At 38.1% G+C, this 25,711-nt stretch overlaps 1 protein-coding gene across 10 annotated transcripts in view; it reads left to right on the top strand.

Annotated features, from left to right (window-relative positions):
• The window catches only part of TTC29 (tetratricopeptide repeat domain 29), a 238,501-nt gene that overhangs the window by 190,259 nt on the left and 22,531 nt on the right, over positions 1-25,711 (top strand). For 9 of the 10 annotated variants that reach the window (XM_040700300.2, XM_046940595.1, XM_040700311.2 and 6 more), the window contains one exon: positions 374-605. In XM_040700300.2, coding sequence (XP_040556234.1) covers positions 374-605 — 232 coding nt within the window. Of the gene's footprint in view, positions 1-373; positions 606-25,711 lie in introns of those variants that run through there. The other variant, XR_005859936.2, reaches the window with a different exon arrangement.

The raw sequence follows: 25,711 nt of genomic DNA, 5'->3' as shown, positions 1-25,711 counted from the left end.
GTGGTAAATTAGGACTTTTCTTCCTGCAGGTATGACAGTGAAACAGTGGTGATAATTCCTAATTGGCCTGCCTGAAATTGGTATTAATACTTCACACTGATACAGTGATTTGCATGTTCAAAATACTACCTAGGCAACTAAAAATGATCCAGTTCCCGATAAAGAAATGAGCATTCTTTTCTGTATTTTAAATGCTAGGAAACTGCAAGGGGGAGTGATTTTCTTAATACTGTGCCATGAGTCATTCTGTGAGTTGGCCTCTCAGCTGCGAAATCTCTCAGGTGCAAGAGGAGCAGGTTCTAATAACAAGGTAATATACAGGTGACTGCAAGTGGTTTTTACAATTGTTTTTATTCTTTTTTTTCTTTGCTAGGGGAATTATGACAAAGCTCTTGAATATTTCACTCAGGCTTTTGAGGCAGCAAACACTTCAAATAATTTGTCCTTAGCTAATGAAACAAGGACTTATTGTGGCATTGCAAGGGCTCATAAACTGATGGTGGTGTTCAACAGCCATATAGCAGCAGAAGATCCCATCAGCCTCAAGTATTTGCTGGCATGGAAGGAGAACAGAAGTGACATGTGCACTGACCCTCTCACAGTCGGTAAGACGTTGGTTACGAAGCGCATTAGTGCTGTATTGTCCTCAATGGTTAAGTCATTTTTCTTGGAGAGTTTTATTAAATTATTTCTTGTGTTTAACTCTATTGGATTATCCTTGTGCTGAATGAAGGTTAGATTTTCTCCTTTGTGTGCTTATTTTAAAAACAGAATTAAATAGGTTTAAAGACAATATAGCAGAGAGAAACAGAGAGTAGTAGTTGCTATGGAAGTTAACTTTTTCAGTGCTGTTTTTTCCAAAACGTCACAGCTCTGAGTAAGCTGGTCTCTAAGTTTAGTCAAATGCCATGATTTTAAACTTAACATGAAAAAAATCTTAATTTGCAGTCAATTCTTGAGATGCATCCAAAAATAAATTTCCTGTTATCTGAAGTAAGAACTATATTCTGCTTAACATCGTGAACATTGTAATGAATTCAGAAGAGCTTTCTGTTTAATTTTTGTTATCCTAGTATGTAAGCAACGTTGTGGAGAGGAGGAAAAATTCTGTGATTTGTCCACTGTATTTCATTGCCTCAGATACAGAAGAGGGGAGAACTTTGTGTGGAGCAGACCTCTTCCTTCACTGGCAAAATTTTCATTGTCTTTTTCTTCCCGCCCTATATTACATGTAAATACAAGACAAACTGAATTATCTCTTACCCGTTTACTGATAGAAGTAAACTGTATTGCAGTGAGAAAGAAAGAGAGAAATCTACTCTTGTTTGAAATTTTCTTCTCTGTATGTTTGTGAATCTGGAGTAAAGTGGGAAGAGACATCTGCCAGGGCAAAATCATAATACTCACTTGCAATGGAAGTTTGGAGATCCAGAGTTAAGAGTTACTGTTCTTAGGTACTGTGCCTAGAATTCCCTCCATTCTCATATTCTCAAAAACAGAGAAGTGATTCTCTGTCATTTTTGCCTGTATTTTTTTTCTTTCACAGAATAGGAAAAGTTAAGAATAGCTTTGGTATTTAATGGTATATGGAGAATAAATGGTTAGTAGCCTGGTAATTCGCAGTTTCATAGGTGTCAGGTCATCAGATGCTGGAAACAGGACAACTATGAGGCAAGGACATTCATCAACATGCAGAAGAGATAAGAACTGTTTAGTTTTCTAGTGATGCTAACAGGGCAGTTCCTCCTTAATGACAATAAATGTCTTTTTCAATGGCCGTTTTTCTATATTTATGGTTTTCTTTCCTTGATAAGTGAATACCCAGCATTATCAGAAACAAATTTTGTTAGCTGGCAGAGTTAACTTGTTCATGTCTCCTGTAAAGAGGTGAATTTTTAGACCTTCAGTGCAGAATGTAGTGAAGGTGACCAGAATGTCAGCAGAGATGGTGAAGGAACTCAATGTTGAGCAACTTTGCATGTGATTCGTATGAGGATCATCAGCTGTATCTGCAGTAAAGAGATACACTGCCAACAACAGTCAGCAGTGTCAACAGCACAAAATAAAAAGTGGAGACCTGAAGAAATAGAGCAATCTTTTGTCTCCTTAGCATGTCCTTTACTTCTTTCACCTACAAGGTTTCCCAATCATCTTTTACACAATTTTCTCTAGCCAGTTGTGATGTTCATTTATATCCTGAAATGCATGTGTTCCTTTAAGCTCAAGTTTCTTGCTCCTCTTTAACAAGACTTCGGGGATAAAAAGAGAGTTATTGGAGAAGCTGTTTATGTCCTGGCAAGCATGGTAGCAGAAACAAGCTTTGCCTGCTGAGATTCTCTACCTTCAGCATTTCTACCTAGTTTACAGTGTTATTGATGGCATTACAATTTTCATTTTAGTTCCAGTAAACTCCAGGAACCCTGTGGCTACTGCATATTTAACAGCTCTTCCAGTTCAATATCATTTTTCTCATTAGTGCTCCAAGCTTACTCTCGAGATACCCAGATTACATCCAGGAAAACACAGTGTCACACTGTCAGCACAATCTGTAACACTCTTCATGTTTTGTGTGCCAAATCTCTAGTCAGTGCTGGCATTACATTGTTAATATTTTTCTCTGGCAAAACACGAGCTGGCACCTTTTCAGCATTAGGATTCACCAGCTTTGAGTTCCAGGTAAAGCCTTTATTCTGTCTTCCAGCAGAATGTCTGCTCATCCTGTGATGAACTTACTGCTTTGGAAATTCCTGCTGCGATAATAGAACAGTATTTCTTGCTCTTTCAAACAGCTCAGCATTGATAATCGGCTAGATTTTTCTCAGTCTTTTTGAGGATAAAACTGCTCAAGACAAGATATAGTGGTAGCTCTTAATCCGCAGGGGAATTTAATGAAAGGAAGAAGGAAGGTAATAAGTTTTCATTTCTAACTGATCTGACTGGACTTTTTTTTTTTTTTTTTTTTTTTTGGTCATAGAAAAAAAGTAGTTTCTATAGTCTTAAGCAAAAGAAATACTTAGGCTGCTGGAGGAACAATAACATTAAAATTCAAGATACTGCCAGATACCTTCCATCTTTCAGCAAAGGCGTATTTTCTGAATCAATCATTTCAATAACCAAGCAGGAAGAAACCCTAACAAATGTTGAAGTAAATTGAGTAAATTAATAAAATGGATGTTTTGGCCAAAGTTGTCATGGAAAAAAGGGATATGACTGCTAGAAAACTGCTCGTAAATGCAAAGGTGAATGTGTTTCTGTCTGCTGTATTTGATTCAGTCACCTGACTTCACTTGTAAGTGTTTATGCCACTGTGGAATGCCACTGCAAGAACAAATGTTTTGCTTGGTTTTTATTTTACCTTTGTTTTGTCAAAAGTATATGAAATAATTATCACCAGAATCAGGAGGTAAAAATTCTTGTGACTCCATGTTAAAGCCTAAAAAAGGAAGTCACGGTGTTGTCTGAGGAGAAAGTGTTTCTCAGGCCTTTCCATAAACAATCTCCTGACTTGTCTTCTGAAAGGAAGTGGAATACTTACAGAATTTGAAGGCATGAAAATTTTGGATCAAATTTTGGGTATTGATTAATTGAGCAGCATGTAATGCTGCTCAGAAATTGAGTTTTCTGTGAGTATGGCAACTCCTGATCCAGGTCATTGCGTCTGGGCTTCAGCAAGAGACCTTGGAAGCTGAAAATCACATAGGCATTTTTAAGAGTAGGATTAAAGTTCAAGTATTTTATTTTCCTCAAACTAAAAATTCTTTTGTTTTCTTGAGAAACGTTATGTGTTTTCAACCAAAATTTGTATTTACATGTATTGATTTTTAGAAAATGCAGCTTCACGAAATTAACATGTTTTACCATAGGATTTTCTATGTTGTTTTCGTTTCATTTTGTTAGTATGGTTTTGTTTGTTTGTTTTGTTAATGCACATTCACAGCACAAATGATTGTCTCACCTCCACCATCAATTGCAAAGTCTTGTGGTCAATAGAATTATCTTGTCCCATTAACGCTTCCATTTTTCAACGTGATCTGAACTATTCCTAGCGTTCTACACCTGAGCTGCCTTCAGTGTGATTTAAAATGCATGCACAGCTAAAACTATAGCTTAGAAAATGCAACAAAATGAGCTTTCTTCCATACTCCCAAATAAGTAGTCCCTTAATATTCTTTCTCCCGCTCTCACAGATGTAAGAAATAGTACATTCTATAATACGCACGGGTCCTTTTTGTCATGTAAAAAGTCAAATTGTCATCCTATCTATTCACATTCTTAAAAGATGTGGCTGAAATAAAATTAACTTGGTGAAGAATGGAGACCTTGCCAGATTAATTTTAGATTGCGCTTATCTGTGACTTCAACCGTCATTAATAAAGGATTATCCCTAAAGGGTCGTAAAATCAGAAGTGAGATGTAAGATGAAAGATTGAACTAAACAAATTCTGTTAAAATTTCTCTACTGTAACTTATACCACCGCCATGTAATTTATGGGCCATTGTGACAATATTGTCCAGCAGTAGAACAGTCTGCTATAATGTAAAAAAAATATATATATATATGCTTTTTTTGTTTTACTATCTCTTCTTTCTGAAGTACACTAATTCCAGGAATACCTCTAACATTGCAAATCCTGGCTTCCCTCCATTAATACTTGAATTTCCTAATGAAAAATGGTTTTGATTTCCTAAAGTAGCGTGCATAATAAATTGTACTTTGTCTATCTAGTATATGTTCATCAGTGGTAGCAGGTTTGTTGATATGAGAACATTTAAGAGAAAGGGAAGTGCACCATATCTTTTCTAAAGTACAAAAATGACAAGTCTTCATACCTTATATAGATGTGTATCCTTAAAACTGTTCTTATATGATGTCAATGAAAAGGTAGAGGCTTGTGATAGGAGATTCCTTTCACTGCATATTCCAAGTCTGAAGCTCTGCCATAGACTGTGGCATATTCTGGTACTGATGTGGAACTCCCAGAATTGTGCACATGCTTGTACTCCCTCGTACTCACTCTTTGCTTGTCTTTTGTCACATGGCTCGTTTATTGCATACTGTATGAGTATTTATATGTGCAGTTCTGTAGGTTACATTTACAGAAGGCAGATATATAAGCCTGTGAGGTGACTGAATTAACCTGCACTCTTAATGAGTTTTCATACGACGTTTCCACTTAGTAGTACATTAGTGGGTTTTGTAACTAACTTATTGAGAAAAGATAATTAAGTATACATGCTGTCAGTGAAGAAGCTAGACTGACTTTGAACGGACCAAACCACAATTTTCTTCCTATTCACTGCCATAAAGAAGACGGAATCGATTCAGATTCTCATTTTGAACATAATGTAGATGCCTGTGCCTTCTGATGACTGTCTGGTTATCTCTGTCCCTCTGTCACAGTCATGCACTTGCTCTGCAGGACCCTGGAACTGGAATCCCTAGTGGGCTCTGCTTCATGGCCCGCATGCTTATGATTTATGTCAATACAGAGTTGCAGGAATAGAGAGCTTATTTAGTTGCTCAGCACATATTGTTAGCATGACCAAAATAAAGAAAAACAGAAAGGATTTTAGGGACGGATTTTGATGTTTCCTCAGAAACTTCAGCTGAACATGCATGAAAGGAGTTATACTTGTTCAGATTTTTAAATAGGAACTGTGATTTTTAAGTAATGGAAAGGAAGCATGCGACCAAGCACAGACTCCAAACCTGTCCTTGTGCCAGAGATGCAAAGGCTCAGATCTTATTATGTGTGCTTCAGAAGTGGCTCAGACACATCAGCGTCCCCTACAGGAAATCAGGGGATTCCTTCTGCACAGTGCTGTGCAAGTTATCAAACACAATGATACACTCACTTCTGGAAAAATACTGTGGTTAGAAATGCAGGCTAACACTGCAAGTCAGTATTATTGTGTTCTATATTAAGGCACTCTATGGTTTCTGTGATTTCTTTATAAACACTGCCTTCAATAACTGGTAATTTTCACAGAGGATTGGACCTAGTCCAGGTCTGTGGATGAGCAGTACCAGACTTCAGAAGAGGGTTCACAGAATATGTTAGTGTTTGGAGCAATGTCTTCGTGGTCTTTGCTGAGAGTTGGCAGCTGTTGCACGACTGAGTGGTGTGTAACTTAAAAAATTCACTATCGTTCTGTCTGATGTGACTGTATGCATCCTTGTCATCTACACTTACATAAAAGCATCTCAACCAGAGCAGAATTTGGATGTCTCTTTTGAATTCTTCTGCTATCTGATCCTTTCTATGGAAACATCTAAATCTTCACCATGCATTTATGTTAGAGGCATCCTTGTGTTAAATGTTGTTGGCATCCAGCTGTGTTTTCTGAGGCAAGCTTTCTAGATCAGCAGAAAATGGTTCTCTAAATAAGGAGGATTGTTATTTCCTATGGAAAAAAAATACTGAAAGTGGTGTTGAAACTACTATATATGGTCAGATCCGTTAGTGTAGCTTTATGCACTGAACTAATGTAGCTGCACAGTACTCCACTCAAAAATTGAGTTCCTTACCAATATAAAAAGTGAAAATCCTCAGGACAGAAGCTCAGCTCTGTTTTGATCCTGTGGAACACTTCAGTGGTGCAAAAGAAGTGGCAGCTCTTACCCAGCCACATTAAATCAGTTCTGGAGATATCCTCGATTTGGATATACCTAGAACTTTTAGATTTGCCTGCAGTTCAGAAAGTAAGAAATGTACTTACAGAGAGAAGAATCATGAAGCAGAGTAGATGGCAACTGCAGTGCTCTGGCAGTCCCCAGCTAGATACAGGGCCAAGGAGGAATAACTGGTTGGTATACTTTGATGTGTCCCTTGGGCTTCTGCTTCTCCACAAGTGCCGTCACAGGCCCCAGTCCTTTACAGCACTTGTGAACAGAGATGTCTCTGCTGACTTTATGTTCTTGTTCTCAGAAGGGAAAATTGATCCTCAGAAAGGACCAAAGAGCAGACTTTCACATTTTTTGTTAAATATTGAGAAGATTGTTGTCATTTAGACTTTATGAAGAACCTCTTATTGGTGCTATCTGCAAACACACCAACAGAGGCTGACCTCAGGCCAACATGAAAAGGTTCTCTGCTGGAAACCCATCCTTATCAAAAGCTCTCAGCAATCTCTGGACACAAAATCAAAGCCAAGACAAAGAAACTGTACTCAGTGCATATTTTCTGCAAGAGAATCCTTAGGTCATCTCAGGTGTCACAGTTAGTGTATCAAACACCTTCCTTCTCCTTGGTCTCTGAAGACAGCTTCCTTTTCTGCTTCTTTTTCTTTGTTTTGTTTTGGTGGGGTTTTTTTGTTTGCTTGTTTATTTGTTTGTTTTCCCCTAAGACGGCTTTCCCTGCTTAGGCATATCCTTTTGTGTTCATCCTATATTTAAGTAACAAACAGCTTTTTCAGTAAGACTGTGACCTGAAGATAAGATTGAAAACGATTTACTTTTAGAATAAGCCAGTCTATTCAATAAAGTAAAATGTACATCCACAATTAATGGATTTACGAAAGAGTACTTCTTTTGCCTACAAATCCACCTCTATTTTTTCTTTTCTGTAATCATCAGGAATATTTTTTTTATTTTTTTTTTGTGTGTGAATAGTTTCTAAAGCAATTCTTCTCCTTTCATCTCTCCTCCTTCCCTGTCAGTTCTGCGCCCTATTTCTCCTTTGTTCTCTCTCCTATTCTCTACTTCTATATTGTAAATCTTTCTCCCTTTTTGCTCCTCACCTTCATTCTGAACCCCAATTTTGTGTGTGTTTGCAGTCAATGTTTAAGGAACATGAGTCAGTTAGCTCTATACTCAGTAGCCAGCATCTCAATCTGTACCTTATAAGGTATCTCTCTCTTGAGCTTCCTGCAGAATCAATAGATTTGTTTAAGAGTGGTGTGTCAGTTTTCCCATACTTACTATTTTGGCACTTTTCTTCGTGCTTTGTATTTTTATTACTTTATGATCTGAGATTGCTTTGGAAAGAATCACACTTCATATTGAGCATCTTAGTACGTTAGTTAATAGAAAACAACGAAGGGTCAAAATAGCCCATAAAGAGATTTTAGTCTCCTATGCAAATGAATTGGCTACATTTAAGTGTACAACTAAGTGATTAATTAGCTTAAAGATCCAAAGGAATGCTAAAGTAGATGACCATTCCCCCAGGTTCATCCACCTGTTTCTCTTTACTCAGTTAAGCATTCAATAATACAGAATATTCCCATTTAAATATTCATATAAGTCTTGCAACAGAGTAAAGTAATTGTACTGTGTTTTCTGTAGCGTGTCACTGAAGCACATCACTTTGGACACAATAGTTGCTACTATTTTATAATACTGATATTAGTAAGTATGGGAGTAATTGATTACGGTAGGCCAATGCAAGATTGTTTTGAATCAACATTTTTTTCATATTTTTCCATGGTTGCTACAATGTTTTAATAAAAATCATTTTTCCTAAAATGTGTGACATAATTGAGAAGTGTAGTTGCTATGGATGTTCATCAGACATAATGTAGCTAGCATCACCTCATATGGGGAATTAATCTTCTGCAATAGGTTTTGAAATGGGAACAGTTAGTGACCAGCACCTGTCTTATCTAAACCTTGTGCTTATTTATATGCTAAATATAATATCTATGAAAGGAGATACTCCAACCATATCTTTTTTTTTTTTTTTTTTGAGGTGTAATTCATACTGCCTGCTATTTACAAATCCTATGAATACAGTGAGTTCTGCTTAGACATCTAGCCGTCTATGTCTGCACATCTCACGGGAGCTTCTAAGTAGCAGTACTGTGCATTCAACTCATTGCTGATATAAAATGGAACCTGAAAAATGTAGGACTAATATTTTGTATAGTGGCCTTGCCATGATTCTTTTGTGTATCCAAGGAGTCTGAGTACTGAGTCCCCAGTAGTAATTGCCAATGAATATCCATGTTTTACTTGATCAAAACCAGGGGGGAAGAGGAATGCCTACTGCATAGTGTTGGTAGTTCTGAGCTATCCATTGATTTCTTATCCTGAGTGAAGCACTTGCAACTTGTTCTTTTCCTTGTGCCTTTTCTCCTAGTGGAAAATGTCACTTTAGGGTCATGTGGAGCCTTGTTCTTTGACTTCAGAGTGTTTCAGTGTTGAGATGAATCATTCTCCAGAATTGACCTTACCCTCACTGGTACTCTTAGTTTTGAGAGTAAGAATAAAGACTATAAATATATTAAAAAAAAAAATAGTTTATTTTGTTGCTATCTATTCAAGTATGTATGATTATGCTGCAGCCAGAAAAGAATTCAGATGAAACACTGATTATTTTGAATGTTAGGAAATCAACTGAAAGATTAGAAAATAATCGATTGTATGTTCTTATGATCTCTTGCACACTTTGAAAGGGCTCATTGTTTACATGGGGAAAAGCAACACTTTGGTTGCTGTATTAAAACTTCCAGTAATGACTGCAACAGGTTAGCTGTGATCACCAGAGGAAGATTGTTCAGACTAATAACTTTGGAAAGTCATTTATGTAAATTTGATTTGGTTTTGATCCAAAACAAAATAATTCTTCTGCATACTTTGTTTTTAATGATTTTTTGGGGATTTACACAATATAACTATCAGATGTAACTGAGAGAGGAATCTGCCCCTTTTATCTGATACATTATCAACACTTTTAGGTAAGCAGGGGTTCAAATAATTGGAAGAGTTGCTGAGTATGACATTCGTAAGGGGGGACGTAACTTGGTTTGGGTAAGAAGGAGGTTCAGATTCAAGGTATTCTAATAAGTGGAATTTAGCATATTACATTTTGTATTTCTGAACAATGATCCCTGAGCATTTTTGCTGAGAAGCACAGAAAATTAAATTACTTGCTGGTCATGCTTGTATCGTGCTTAAGGAACAATCTTGGACTTCAAAATCAGGAAGCTGCACAGAGTTCTAATGCATCCGTAGGAAAATACGGGGTTAAAGTGGACTACATTTTAAGCAGTGTTCAGTTGACTTGCTGTGTGGGGAGAGACTGAGCAGTCCTGGCTAATGACTTGTAGGTACTGAATCCTCAGGTCTCTCAGGTGGTTTCACTCGACCAGTTTCAGCAGAATGATGAAAAGGTTGAGATAAAATAAACTGACAGTTGCTACTCATCGCAGGCAGCAAGCTGTACCCTGGCAGATGAGACCCTGGGAGCCCTCTTTTTTAAACAAAGGCTTTCACTGCAGTGTGCAATGAACTCCACACAAAAAGGGAAAAGGAGAGGGAGATTGGCAGCTGGTGACCGACAGGAGGAGGGAAAGGAGGGAAACTGGGAAACACGGCAATTGTTGGCTAATTAGAAGCCGTTCCCACCTACTTAATACCAGCCATTAAGCAGAAAACACTTTTCATCTTACTCTCGCTGCTACACATGACATTATACTCCAATCAATACCCTCCCACTGGCTGCCCCAGTGCCCGCAAATGAATACATTGCAGTTCAAGAATGCAGTAATTGAGTTGGGGCAGTGAAACTGCAGCTCTCACAGTCACGATCTCTCTCTGAAGATCCTAATGTAGTGTTTGTGATGCTTGGATAAAGAAATCAAATCCCTGTATTGACAGCTGTCAACAATTGGCAAGTGGACGAAGTCAGCGATGAATCCCTTTTAGCCTTTGACTGAAGAGAGAATAAGTGTTGTTCTCAGATTATTTCCCCCCGTTTAAGTAAGAAATCTAGGTGGTTTGCACCCAGGCATCTAGATTTTTCCACGAATTTTTGAACTCTTATCCTTGGTTGCATCTACAGAATATACATACATACACACATGCACACCTGTGTGTATGTATGTATTTATATTCTGTAGATGTATAGATAGATAGGTGTACATTGTTGTGGGCTGCAACAAAATGTGCCCACATCAATTCCTCTCACCGGGTTCCGTTTTCCGGAAGGTTCTGAGGCAGCCCTAGGCTTTGATCAGCATTTAAAAGGTTGTTTGTTGTTGTTTGATCGGTTGGTTTGTTTTGTGTGGTGTTTTTTGGTGGTTGCTGTTGGTTTTCTTTTACTGGTGAGTAGGATTTTTTGGTTAATTTTGTTTTGTAGACTACACGTCCTAAGACTATATGTGTGTGTGTATATATATTAATTTTCTTTTAATGATTTTATTTTAAAACACAGTTTGTACTGACTCAGAGCACAGTAGTACATAGTGTGGCCTTAGCCTACTGTTTGGAACTCTTACCGTCTAACAGTTTATCTGTACCTGAGCAAGGGCAGTTAAAGCTGAGTCCAGGTGGTAAGGATGGTACAGAAGCAAATGTGTTGCTTCCTTTGGAACTGTGAGCCAAGTAAGGAGACTACTACTTCGTTGTCTGATTCCAGCTGTATTATAATATTTTCATTTACATCTATTAATATAATTACCATTAATTTTCACTCAATTTATTTGTTATCATATATTATCAAACACCTTTCTACTACCTCTTTGTGTGTGATCTCTAGCTTTCTTTTAATGTGCGTTAATGACAATTTTAGCAAAAGATTTGTCCTCAGAAGGGTCTATAAAGTGGAAAAAATAATCTTCTGATGGAGAAAGCTGTAACCTAAACCTCTTGTGAATATGTAAATACCCAGAACGTGAGGGTTGAATATGATGTACTGATGGGACAATGGTTTTAGTTACTCTAGACATATTTGGATAGGACAATCAAAGCTACACTCAGTTTCTACATAGGTATAATATTCATTAAATTATTTGGTTCTAACATAATGATGGGACTTTGATTCATTTAAACACAGAGATTTACAAGTTCAGTCTTACTTTGACAGGATGCCAGTTGGTAGGATCAAGAGGCAGGCAGGGGAAAATGCAAAGAGCAGTTGGCTGTCTTTCCATTTCTCAGTGCCAAAGCCTGTGGGGTTAATTTGAGGATACCCAAATCACCTTGGCAGTATCACTTCTAGTCACTTCCAGAACTGTGGAATTTAATGAGCCAGAACAATAAACACAGGATCATAGAAAACAGTAATGGAAGGGATGTTAAGCAGTCATCTACTCCAGCCCTAAGCAGGAGGAACTGTATTTTTCATATCCAAGAGAAGTTTGTCTTGCCTGTCCTTAGAAAATACCTAGTGAGGAACTTTACACAGTGTTCACAAGCAATCAGTTACAAAGGGTAAAATGATACAGGAAAAGGAAAAAAAAAAAAAAGTAGAATGCCTCTGCACAAATATATGTATATTTTTTTCGGTTTCAAACTCAGTATCTGTTCTATCCAGAAAGAACATTAAATTTATTCCCTCTAGCTTTGCAGTTACCTTGAAAAAAAGAATTTTCTGATGTGCTGGGGATTAGAAAAAAAATTGTGGTGATTTCTGAAAAGTCTGTTAGGGTTACAAACTCAAGATATTTGATTAGATATGAAAGAACATAGTTCCTTTTTACAAGCATGGCTGTTGGGAGAAGGCAGATGCAAGGATCCTGTTTTCTTTTTATGTATTTTCCAGTCCTATTACCCAATAGGACTAGTCCATATCAGTCATCTGAGCACAGTAATCAGTAGACAGCTGCCCATTCCAAAAGAATGGGAAGAAGAGGGGTTTCACCAGCAAGAAATCAACGGATGCAGAGGGAATGGGATGCTGCTTATTCTCAGATGGTCTCACTAAGTGCTGGGAAACTTTGTTATTCAACGTCTCTTACATAATTCAGGACTCTTCCTTTTAAAGAAGTTCCTAAAGCAGAAAAGCGGCCAAATTTCTGAATTCATCTTGTTGAGTTAATCCACTCGTATTTCATCTCTTGCCAGAGATGTAACTGAACTAAAAAGAAGTGCTTTAGATACTTTCTTATGATTGAAGATGTTTCTTCTAAAGCCCCAGATATGAGATCTGAACAGTCTTTTATTTTTCCTACCCTGTGTTTAGATACTTCAGGAGCAAGATACTGATTTTGTCCAGGTTCAGAGTTCAGTAATTAAATCCATATCCTTAATTAATTAAAGTGACGGTACTGCTGTGTGCCTTCACGGCTCTTGATTCTCATAAGACTGTACTGTGTCCCATTTTGCCTCTTTTGTAAAGAGAAAACAAAACGTATTTGCAGGCCAAATGGATCGTTTTTTGAGCCCTTATCAAATGCTTTTATTTCCTTCTCATCAACCTGTGGTATTTTTTTTTTCCTCTTCTTATGGCAATTTAGGGTTTTTTGACTTTTTTTCTGGCCTTGAAGCCCTTCTAGTATCCTCATCTACATCAGTTCCCTAGCTCCAGGTTCTCAAGTCAAATTCTTTTCTAAAAATCACTTCCATTTTCTAATGCTGAGATTTAACCGTGAATGCTTCCGTTAGTAAACTACTGCATCCTACAGAGAAGCTTCTAGAAGCTGGCAAGGCTACTGTTTGCATAAAACTCTTGTGAATAATGTCTCAGGCTATCTATATTTGTGTCCTCTGAAGAAGTTATATCTAAGGGACGACAGTAGAGTATAAAAAGCATCAATCTTCAGATAGATCAAAGCATCAATAAACCCACTCAAACTGCGTCCAGCAAGCATTCCTCTCTAGGAGACATTGCTTTAGAAAAAAGCCTTCATCATAGTTGAGCAGAAGGAGTATTCTGTGGAAGTAACTGTAGCCAGGCAGTTAGTTGATCTTTAACGTGTTCTTTCACTCCACCTGAGATAGATGTCTGCTTGATTTTCTTCAGCCAATCTCAGTCACCTCATTCTGCTCCAGACTGATGGATGGTCTCTCTCTTGAGAAAATGATGGTTTTTTTTTTCCCCTCCTTATATGTACACCAAGAGCTGCAGAGATGCACACTGTTGTGTTGTTTATTTTTACTGTGAGATGCTACCGTGTGTGTTTGGAGAGGGTTGTTCCTGATGAAAAGAAGAAAATTGTCTATAAACTTTGTCTATTGTCACTCAGAATGAGACACGTTGTCCATTATTGATTTCTGGAAACCTGACCTTTGTGGTCAAGTTCTCATCGTCATTATGGCTAGAGAGGCACTGAATACTCACACATTTTCAAATGGTTGTATCCAAGGATAAACATATGGGACCTGCTAATATCTGACATAAACACTTGCATTTAGTTAAGGGGAAAATGTCTGTTTTCCTGACCTTGTAATTACAGTGGTCTCAAAACTTCGTGGTCTGATCAAGAAGACTGTTACATTTTACTTAAACTAGGCAGAGATTTCCTATACACCTGGGAATCAGTCTCTGTGAATAAGATGAGAGTTTAGGAGCTTCTGAAGTGATCATTATTTCGGAGACTGAAGGACTGTGCTCTACAGTTTCATGGTTTAAAATAAAAAATAAAAATAAAATGAGAATAGTTTCCTTCCTTCCAGCAGTAATGTTTTAATTGTGTTTCTACCACATTAAGGAGTTGAAACATCTGCTGCAAGAATTAGGCGAAACTTTGGTTTTCATTCCATATATTAAATTCCAGGTCACATTTTCAAAATGGATAACTGATGGTTATTGAAGTCTTGGGTTTGGGTGGGGTTTTTTTGTTTGTTTTTTTGTTTGTTTGTTTGTTTTTAATGTTTTTATTTTGTTTTCCACAAAGTTCACTCTGGATTCTTCCTGAATCTGCATAGTTCTTTCCTTATTCCAAGTCTGTCTTTATTGACTGATTTCTCTGCAGCTCACCAGGCTGCACCAGAAAAAAAAAATAGCATATATGTGGCAATTGCCCAGTTCTCTTATCTACTTGAGACCCAGTAGGTTCTTTTGTGTTTGCTTTTCTATATACTGTATTGTTAAGATCTCAGACTAGAGAAATTAGCCTTTTATATGCTGAAAGTATGATTATCAAGTCACTGTTAACAAATAAAATCACATAGGAGGTTGGCCCAAAGAACAGTCCGCTGTGGTTGCCACTGGCTCGTTCATTACAGCTGCCTCACACGGTTGGGTTGGCTGGCTGGTGGTGTGTATCTCTGTACGATGTGCTTTCCATGGTGTACTTCTCTGCGTTGGTGTTGTGTGACAGAAGCGAGTGACGCTCCTCTTTTACAACGTCACTCTTTCATTCTCATTTTCCTGTCGTCTTAGTCGTGTTGTGAACAGAAATTGATGAGACTGTGATGAGCGCCTTCAGAATGCATTTAAACTGAAACCTGTAGCCTCTAATGGCAGTTTTTTTACATGTTGCATGTCTCTGCAGCACCAGTGGGACTGTTACTGAACTTTCAACAGCAGTCCTCCTGCAAATGAGAGATTCTTTTTCATTTAACCTTAAGGTAATTCAGAATTTCCCAGTTTTGCTATGTTCCCTGGTGGAGTAATTGCTGCTATCATTTAATTGTTTTTACACACACATTCCTGCTGTGTACTCAGCCTTGGTTACACCAAGTGCAGTTTTTTATTCACATAAAATGTAAGTTCTTTTTATTCACATAGCAATTGCAGTCTTGTGCATGAGAATGAGGTCTACCTTGAGAACTAGAGAAACTCATGAAAGAGCTTAGGGTGTTACACACGGCTATGGCCACTCCTTAGTACCCTTTTAAAAACCACCAGTTCTATTAATCATTAGGAATAAGAAGCTCTTTAATAGAGAAATATTTCTTAAATAACAGAGTACGTTATTGGAGAGCCAAGTGTAAGAGAATTAACTTGTGACAGCATTGTTCTGTGAGTAATTTTGGTACTTCTAAGTCAACTCTTCGTGCAATTTATGCAGACAAAAAATAGCCTATTAGTATTCTTGCCCTTAGTTAAATTTAATGAGGATTCTTTCTCGCATGCTTTAGCAGCAGCAAGGTGCAGCGGGACATAAAATATAAGAAGGGAGCGTTCCTTGCTGGCGTTTTACCATCGAGACCCCAGTGCAAAACTGGTGGATTTAATTTATGTCTCGTGACCGTCGCTCATCGTTTTGTTTGCAAGAGGTGATTTGGGGCCACACGCAGCCCCGGTTGGGGGGCCGAGGTGCTGGCGACTTGCAGCCGTGCCCGGGGTTTCCTTCAACCTCTAGAGGGTGCGCTTTGCTCCCTCTTGATCACACAGCGGTTTGCTGTGACAAAAGCAGGGGAGCCGGAGTATTTAGCTACTTAGGCGTGGGCAGGAGCACCTCACAACAGCAGACTGCTGAGGCGAGGCTCCTCTTACGCCCTAAACCGGTTCATCTCACGTGCTCTGCAGAGACGGAGCCTCTTTTCTCGCTGAATCGGATGTTAGGCATTCACTCAGCATTCAGATGCCTCTCTTAAATGCTCGTGAGAGAGGATGTTTTCCCCCCTGTGCCTGTCGGTCGTGATGTTAGCGTGTAGTTTTTATAGTTTTGAAGTTATTTTCTTAAAATATTAACACAAACGCACCCTGCCACACAGACCGAAATTTGAAGAGTTGGAGATGTGTAACACAAGGTTGTATTTTACTCTTTGACTTTCTTAAAAATCCCTTGGATTTTTTCTTTTTTCTTTTTTTCTTTTTTTCTTCCTTTTTCTGTAATGTGAAAGGAGTCTTTGGAAACACCGCGATATATGTGTGCCTTAAAACGTGGTCTAAGTTTGCTCAGTGAAAATCGCATTCAGGGTTTAGTAATACAGTTGCATTCAAGACCGAGTAGAATGCTTATATTACTGCATCTGATTCAGAGCAATGGCTTAATTGGCCAGGAAAATGTAGTTATCAGATGATAAAGATATGAAGTCAAAGGCAAGATATGCCTGAAAACAAGCATTTTGCTGCCTAAAATTAGGCAAAGTTAATAGGTTAAATTTTGTTTATTGAATAAGAGAACCCAAAGTTGATTGATATAGTAATTTCACTGTTTGCTATGGCAAATATTTAGCTCATTATCAGTTTTAATAGCATTTTGCAGAACAAGCCTTTTCTTGACATGCAGAAAATACTATTAAATTTCCCTGCATAGATACATTGTTATGACATGCAATAACTACTTGAATATAAAGGGGATTAATAATTTAAAAGGTGTTAACAAATTAGGGCCATCATTAAAAATAGACTTTGAACCATTTTGTAGAAAAATCAGATTGAGGTAATGCTCTGCTCTTATGATAAAGAATTACAGCATTAATTCTGCAAAGTGAACTTATTGCTCCTATTCGTCTCCAAAACCCTGGAGCATTAAAAGACAGAAAGAATGAAATGATCACTGCGTTTTTTCAGGCACAACAGCTCTAATATTTCCATCACGGTTTCCCAGCTCAGCTTGCATGGCTGTGCTGGAGGAAAAAGCCCACAAACGTCACGCTTCCCTTTGTTTTGTTTTTGCTGGTCTCGTAAAATCATGTTGAATATTTTCAGACAGTTTGTATTAATATACTGAGAATTTTGCTTGAACAGCATCTATGCAGAGTATAAAACAAACATTTCTTCTATGCAGAAGCTGGTCTTTTCTTGATTGTAAAATGTAACCCCTGGTTTTCTTTTTGCATTTTCTTTTTTCTTTCTTGCAACAACTGATGACCAGAGGCATTTCAAGGTTGCTTTCTGGCTGGTTTGCAAATTATTAATTTGTTAACTTCAGATAAACAGAAATGATCTCTTCTGAAACCTTTTCTTCATCATTTCATATTACATCCATGAACAGTGCAGAAAAATTGATCCAGTTTGTTTTGATACAGGCATAAATAGGAAACACATTTGCAATTTTTACCCCTGACAGTAGGAATAGTTTCACTCTGGTAAGGATCAGTAGTAGACTCCAATACCAGAAGCAGTTCAGCTGAAACATTTAAATAAGCTTTAAAGGGCTATAGCCTATTGTTTTGTTGCTGCTGGGTTGTGGTGTTTTGTTTTTTTCTTTTTCTGCTTCATTCCTGCTTATTGACTTCTTTCACACATATTTTGGAGAAGAAAAAAAAGTAATTTCTGGGACTTAAGTAATAAATTTCACATTTGAAGGACGGAGGTACCAGGAGCTCTTTCAGGCCCTGAAGGTAGCAAAATATTTGTCCTCTCCCTCTCTCTTATTCTCACTTGCTATGGCAGTCATCTCCCTTCATAACATTTCCCTCTTATCCCCCTTCCTGAGTCTTCCCTCCCCTTTCTCTCTCGTGCTTTCTGAAACCGCAGAGCCCAGACAGTGCCCTCGCTGTTGCCAGGCCCTGGGGGAACTGTTTCAGTTACACCCACCTCTCAATAGCTCCACCAAGAAACACGCCTTGAAAGCCCAGTGCTGACATGTTTAATTTTGATAACGTTTTCTTTCCGGTTAATTTGCTTCTTAACACCTACTTTCACCCCTAAACTCAAGTATACAAAATCAGCAGCGTTGCAACGTCTAATGTTAATAGAACAGTGATATTCAGGAGAGGTTCTAGTCATCTAGTTGTGATTTTTGCGGAGTCAGATAATGTTAAAGCACCAATCAATAAATGATTAAAGCTTTGTTTATATGATACCTCTGTTTCTGCTAATACTGAAAAATTGATAACAGTATGACATTTTTCATGCAGAAGTGCATATGTTAGTTGCAGCTAAGAAGAAAATCTCCTTTCATGTACCGGAATACCCATGTTGGGCTTTCTTTAAAATCACACAGACTACAGCGTGATGGAAAAAGTAAAACATGTAGCAGAGAATAAAAGACTTGTGTTCTGAGATGCAGTTAGCAAGGGACATCAAGGATAACAAACTGTTAGAGCATTATTAGCCAGAGGAAGATCGGGGAGAGTATTAGTTTGCTTTACAGCAGAGGGGAGAAACTCCTAATAGATGACCTAGAGGAGGTCAATGTGCTTTAATGCTTTTTTTTATTTTTCTTTAATCTTCACTGAAAGGGTCAGCTGGGATCATGTCGCAACCAGAGTTTATCTCAGCCACGAAAGAGAGAGATCTGGGGATAGAACAGGAGAAAGTAGGCTAGGGAGTACCTGGAGGAGCTGGGTCTTCAAATCAGATGGCCCTGAGAAGCTTTGTCCTACACTTAAATAGCTGGCAGGGACGTTCTTAAAGCCATTTTGCCATTTTTGAAAACTCGTGGAGGTCAGGTCAGGTTCCAGAGTAGTGGAAAAAGACAGGGAAAGAGGAGGAGCAAAGGCATTTTAGACAGGTCAGCTTAAAGTCCTGCCTTGGAAAAATACTGGAGCGCACAATCCAATGTTTTATAGATACCTAAGAGAATACAAGGGAACATGTGGCAAGCAAAATGGATTTCTCAAAAACAAATAGTGTCAAGCCAAAACAATTAACAAGGCTTCTGGGCAAAGGAGTTAAGAAGCAGAAGTATATATAAAAGCCACAGCCTGTCTGAAATTTTTCACCTAAAATAAGCCGCGCTCATAAATAAGTAAGGAAGTGTGGGCTACATGAATACTATCAAGTGGGTGAATAATGATTTTTTTTCCAAAAGCAAACAGACTATAAAAATAACTTAGTAATTGCTGTTAAAATATGTCTGTTTAGCGTGTGCTTTTACAGGGATCCAAGCCTGTGCTACACAGAATTTTCTTTCCTTATCTGGAGACCGGAATAGAGAGTAGGCTTATTACTTCTGCAGATCACACAAATCAGGGAAGGAACATAAGTATTCAGGTTCATGGATTGCAGTTCAAAAGGATCTCGACAAACTGAGAGACGTGTTGTAATGTTCTTAATGTGTGTGTGTGTATATAAACAAGAACCATCTAGTGCGTAGTTATAACAAGGAGTAAGTGCCAATTTTGATGTGGAGGAAAGAAACAAGCAACAAAAATAGTCTGGCACTAAATCCCAAACTGAGCCAGAACCAAATGTCAGTTTGTTTTAACAACTGCAAACCTCTTACGAGGGTATGAAAGCTGATGACTCCTGATGTAATCCTACTCAATACTGGTAAGGTCTCAACTTATAGCAGCAGTTCTGGTTATCGTACTCTATGATGTATGCAGACAAACTATAGAAAGAATGCGGTAAGATTGAACAAAAATGAAAAGTTATGAATGACCAAAAGATAAATGGCAGATTTTGAGCTTCTGTATCTACAGAAGAGACCAAGGGAAATCCTAATAGCGTATTTCAGATATGTAGAATTTGAAGAAGGAGAGAAAATAAATCATCATTCCCTTTTTGCATGGTAGGTTGAAATAAAAGTAGTGGTCCAGAAAAAAAAAGTGTGGTTAACTAGAAGGATGATTCTGATTAACCACAGTGAATAACGTTGTAATCGTTTGGGGAGTTGACTGTGTGATGTCTGTCGAAGCCACATTTCAATTTCTAATGAGTTGCCATTACAATGATGTGTGATTGTTTTATTCTTTTTTTTATTTTTGTTTGTTCATGCCAGAGAGTAAGGATTGAAGTATTCTCAGCATGCTCTAACTCTGGAGATGAGGCTGTGAAATACCAGTGACAGAATCTTATGGCCTAACAGAAAGCAAGGGAAAAGGCGTTTTCTCAGAATAAAGAAAATTGCCCAACCTCTCTCAGTAGGGGAGTCCTTATTTCATAGACTGCCCTGGGTTGAAAAGGACCTCAAAGATCATCCAGTTTCAACCTCCCTGTTGTGGGCAGTTGCCAGCCACCAGACCGGGCTGCCCAGAGCCCATCCAGCCTTGCTTTTATTTCCAAATAAAATGCAAATCATTCAAATTTCTTGTGCCTCAGCTTGCTCATCGGTGAAATCAGCTTTAAGATGTTATTTTTTGCAAAATAGCTTTCCAAAATAGTTTACAACTTAAGGAGAAGGGTATTACTAAGGGATTAATATTCCTCTCCTACCCCCTTTCATTTCCTTATCCTTTCCACATTGGAGACTCTCCAGTTCGTTCCTCTCATCCCTCTTCTTGTCCTCTGCAGAAACCATTCTGAGGCTTCCAGAGTACTGAATTTTGTCATCCTGCAGATTCTTGGGGCAGAAATATTCAGCTTTGCCTTTTGTTTGAAGAGCTTGGAATCAACTTCACTTTCAGGTTTAATGTGAAAGAAGATTACAAAGACCTGGAGAGTGAAATTCACTTTTGCCTCCTGGGATTACAGTTCAGAGTTGCAGCTTATGCTCTTTCCTCCTTCCACTGCCCATGCCTCCTCTCTGGCTAGAGCAGCAAACCCACCTTGTCAGCTTGCTTGAACTGCATTGCCGTATGTCCTTTGCTCACTTTCCTGCCCAACCTGTTTTTTCTTTTTGCTTTATCAGGCTCTGGGTTGCTGGGGCTACAGGGAGTAAATGCAGTCATTTTGAGCTTCTATCTGTGTTTTCTTCCAGAGCAGCAGCTCTTTGGGGCTTAAGCCATATTACGTGACCTCATGTTCTCTTGCTATTAATGGCACTTTCTTGAACATACTGACTAGGCAAGTTTTGGGTGTTTGGCTTGTTGTTTTGCTTTTCTTCTTTTTTACCCTCGGGTACATTTTCCAATACAAATGCTCAAGGGAACTTATGTGTTCTAAATAGGCAACTTCCCTTTTTGTTGTTCCTTGGGACACCTGCCTAAAAAAGTGAAAAGCCCGTCTTAAGGGATCAGCAGAACACAGTGTCTTCAACATCCTTTCTGCATAGAATCTGAGGGATAATATGGGCTGCTCTCGCCAGAAGGTGGGAGGTAGAGTGTCTAGTAGTGAATCAGTATATTCCTCAGGGTTTTTCACGAGAGGTTTCATTACGAACAGAATTGGAGCAGTAGATAATTGCGTGTATGTGTGCATGCATTGGTGAATGTGGGGTTTTTTTTTTTTCTGCAAATGGCAGGGAAAAAAACCAAACAAAACAACCCTATGAGAGAGATGGAACTACTGAATGCCTTGTACGTGTTTATGCCCTGTCCTAGTGTTGTGAGGAGCACTGAAACTGCTAACTCTTGTGTAGAAATTATTTCAGAAAATCTGAATGTGGCATCCCCCATTTATCACAAATTCTATTTAAAATCGGTCTAAACTAACTTCCAGTAGTGGAGTGAGTATCAGGAGTAGCTTAGAAGTAAGAATTTGGGCTGGATGTTATTTCCTACTTTCTCATTCTTAGTATATTCAGGAAACTTCTCTGATCCTCCTGCAATTCAGTCTCACTTTGCTGTGTTTTCTAAAGAATGTGCTGTATGATTATGGTTTTAACGTTACTCCAAGGTAAAATATTCTGATATATACTTTTATTGAGTCCTAGAGCCACTGGTAATTAGCAACCAAAGATGAACACATGTTGTAATTGAAATGCTTGTGTCAACTGATTGGTATAAACCAAGAAATGTATTTTCTTGTTAAACATTTTCTATGCAGTCACAACGTTGTTTCTCTTGTCCTTATGACTTTTGATATAATATTATTCTCATTAAAAATGTTTCTATTTTACTATAACCCATTTTTGAACTTGAGTCACGGGTAACAACTTACTATGAATTTAACAGAAATTCAATTGGTCTGCAATCTTTTCTCCCTCAGTTGGCTATTAGGGGATCTATAACCAAAGAAACCAAGGTAAACTTGAAGGTAAACTAAGAAAGTATAAAATATAGAAGGTAATCTATGTTTCAAAATAATATTTTAAAAACACTTGAGTATCTTTTGGTCTGCAGAAATTTTTATAGATTTGAAATTCAGAGCAATACTTGAAAAATGCATTGAGAGTGCAGTCCTTTATGGTTAAAATGCATTTGTAGTTTTACCAGTTTCCTACAAGCATTTAAACTCTGTGCATGCTTACACTCTGGGGGAAGATGAGGGGAGGAAAAGGGCTATAGAAAGATGAAAGTTGGTTCGGAGTTTGACTTAATAAATGCAACAATCAAATACGAGGGCTTTTTGTAAACAAAGATAAGTGACACCAGCCCAAGGCTGAACTTAAAGTCAAAGAAGGTGTTCCTGCACAGTAAAACAGTGTATCTAGCAAACTGGAGAGATACTGTCTTTGGAGGAAAAATTCTCCCAAGATTTTTATGCCACTTCTAACAGACAACAACAAGCTAGCTGTACCTCAGGACATGATCGGTCCTTTTGAACTGAATTTGTTCAGTGCTTTTTTGTTCTTCAGTGCCGCCTGCAAGCATTCCATGTCGTGAGGCTCAGGGTTTGGCAGTTCTATTTCTTTGTTATATTTTCATCATGTGAGATTAAAAAGTCACGAATGAGCGATGTAATGGGAACAAATGTTCAGACACAGGTAACAGGAGGAAAAAAAGCCCTCAGCTGTACTGAATCCATGTTCTTATTTATCTTAAAATTGTTTGAAATGTTTTGAGAGTGGTAGTTTTTAATTCATTGCTTAGCCAGAGTGCCTCTCCCCCAGAAGTGGAGTTCAAAAGCCACCTTAGGTATAACATTTCTCAGGATAGCTGAGGTTGAGCCTGTAGTGGATGTGATATGTTCAGACTCAGTAGGAGAGGATGAAGATTGCATTGCTCTCGAGTAGCCCCTGGAGGTTAGCTTGGAGCAGCAGTACGACTTTGGAGGAAGCTGTCAGCCCTCTGGGCTACAGGAATGTGCTGTTTTTAATAAGTACATTGCACAAGACAGTAGCTATGAGTTTGTGTGCTTTCTCTCAAGAAAGTCTTTAAAAAAAAAAAAAAAAGTGATTAATATGTCCAAAGCTGTGTTGTTAATTTCTGAAGTATAGTCTGTGTTCAAAGTACCAAACTGTTATAGGTGTTCTGAATATGAATAGAGCCTAAATAAAACATATCCTACAGAAGATTGGTTTGGTTCATCTCATACTCAGGGATTTTAATTCCAGCTCTATTTAGTTTTAGTGGTTGCAATGGGGTTAGAGATATGGGGATAATTTCGTCCCATTCTACAGTGGATTTTCAGCAAAATATTTAACCTAATAAGTCAACATATTCATTTTTGTGGGGTAGTATCTGAGAGAAGGATAAAATGATAGGGGTTATCAATAAGGATTTTCTATGTGCCACAATGCCTTACATGTTGCAATAACATGTTCAGAATGTGGAAGGCAGCAAAACTTTGAAGTTATTGTGTGCAACTTGTACTTTCACTTCTTGGTTTTGTTCTTAGTGATGGCGATCAAAATACGGGCACATCATCTATCTTAGTTTAGTTGTTAATGCTTTTGTCAATCGGTTGCTGAAAAGTTAGACCTTTTTATCAGACAGTAAAACTGAGCATGATGTTACTGTATTAAGCAAAATTCAGATGTCCACTGCTAGCAATTGAGTGGAATAAATTATGCAGTGCTTTACATATGGCATCATGTGACAAAGAATACCTTGTATTTTATGTAGGTCACGCCACAAGTAATGCCTCCTATATATTTACATGGAAACTATGGCGTATACAAACAGCACAATAACACTATCTAGTAGAGCAAATTCTTAGCTACAAAGTACTGTTTTTCAACATAGTAACCACTAGTAGCTGTACGTTTTCACCAGTGATGAACAGGACCCTGCATGCTGCTCTCAACAAAATCAGCACGGCAGTCTGAAACGTGGTTTGTCTTTCACATTGCTGTCGCCACTGCTGAAATGTACCACCCGCTGCCTCTCTGTTTCCATCCACTGTTCAGTCTCCATAAACATTCAGTAAGCTTCAGGGAATGTCAATAGGTGCTATTTTCTCCACACGGAGGAATACAATTCTACTCCTTTGGTTCATATCCACCTGCACGTCAGATGCCAGTTTGCCAGATTGCCCCTCTGCTGCCATCTGTCGCACAGTAACAACATGTAATGGAATATTGGTGGGAAGGCTCAACCTCTACTGCCATACCACCAACAAGTCGCCTCTGACACTGTGGGGCAACATAATAAAATAGGAGGCATTATTTTTGGAGCAGCCCATGTATTTTACACTTGCTTCATGGTTACAAAATCTTGTAGATGAAGTGTTTACAGGCCTGATTCACTGATATTATCATTGAATTTGTACAGTCATAATACAAGTCCTGCAGAGCATCATTGATGAGCCAGTCCAAAGGAAGACCACAGAATTGCTTAGCTTTTGGTTTCCAAAGAAATGTAAGCCTTCCAGAAATGAGGAATGAGGTCTGGTTTGTCCTAAAGCTGTTGTGAATGGGAGCTTATACAGATGTGTATGATAGCAATGAACAGAGATCAGAGAGACCAGAACATCAAGGGGAAGAGAAAGGAGAATTAGGAGATGAAAGATTGTGGAGAAACTGTAGGTAGAGATGGCTTTGTCTTTTCTGCCAAAAGAGGTGTGTCTTTATAGTGAAACAAAAACTAACAGTAGCATTAGTTGTTGTCCAATAGCAGATAAATAAAGGTCAGTAGCTTGTACTCTGTGGATGAGGTAGTTCAAATGCAGAAGTGAATGGTAACAGCTCTGCCCATTGTTTCCCTTTTTTTGCAAAACAGTAAGATCATTCTATTGAATGAGTGGTGAAGAAAATTACTTTGAAATTTCCTGTTTTATTTCATTCAGCGCCATTCAGAGATGAAAAATCTAACAGTAAAGGGCAACTTAACTTGGATAAAAATGGTGGAGTTTGATTTTCATACCAAACAACACTTGGCAATACAGCAAGCATTCGGACTATCAGAAAAACATAAAGCCATTAACTGGGGAGGCCGAGGCACTGGGATTTGTGCAATATGAGGCAGGAGTTTATTTCCCTCTTGGCCACTGATTTGTTTTGTATATTTTGGAAACTCTCCAACATTGGTGATTCTATGATTCTATGTTCTTTCTGATATATTTTTTCTTGTTTCTTAAATAATCACTGAAAAGAACAGTTATTCACCAATTCTTGTCTTAATGTGTCATTATTCAAGAAGAGAAAAGAGCTTATTGAAATCTAAGGTCAATTCTCTTTAATGTTGACTATTTATATGTAGGTAATGAATGTGATATCTAAA

Source organism: Gallus gallus, chromosome 4 (assembly GCF_016699485.2).
Source record: "Gallus gallus isolate bGalGal1 chromosome 4, bGalGal1.mat.broiler.GRCg7b, whole genome shotgun sequence".
NCBI lineage: Eukaryota > Metazoa > Chordata > Aves > Galliformes > Phasianidae > Gallus > Gallus gallus.
This window is presented reverse-complemented; position numbering and strand designations above follow the sequence as displayed.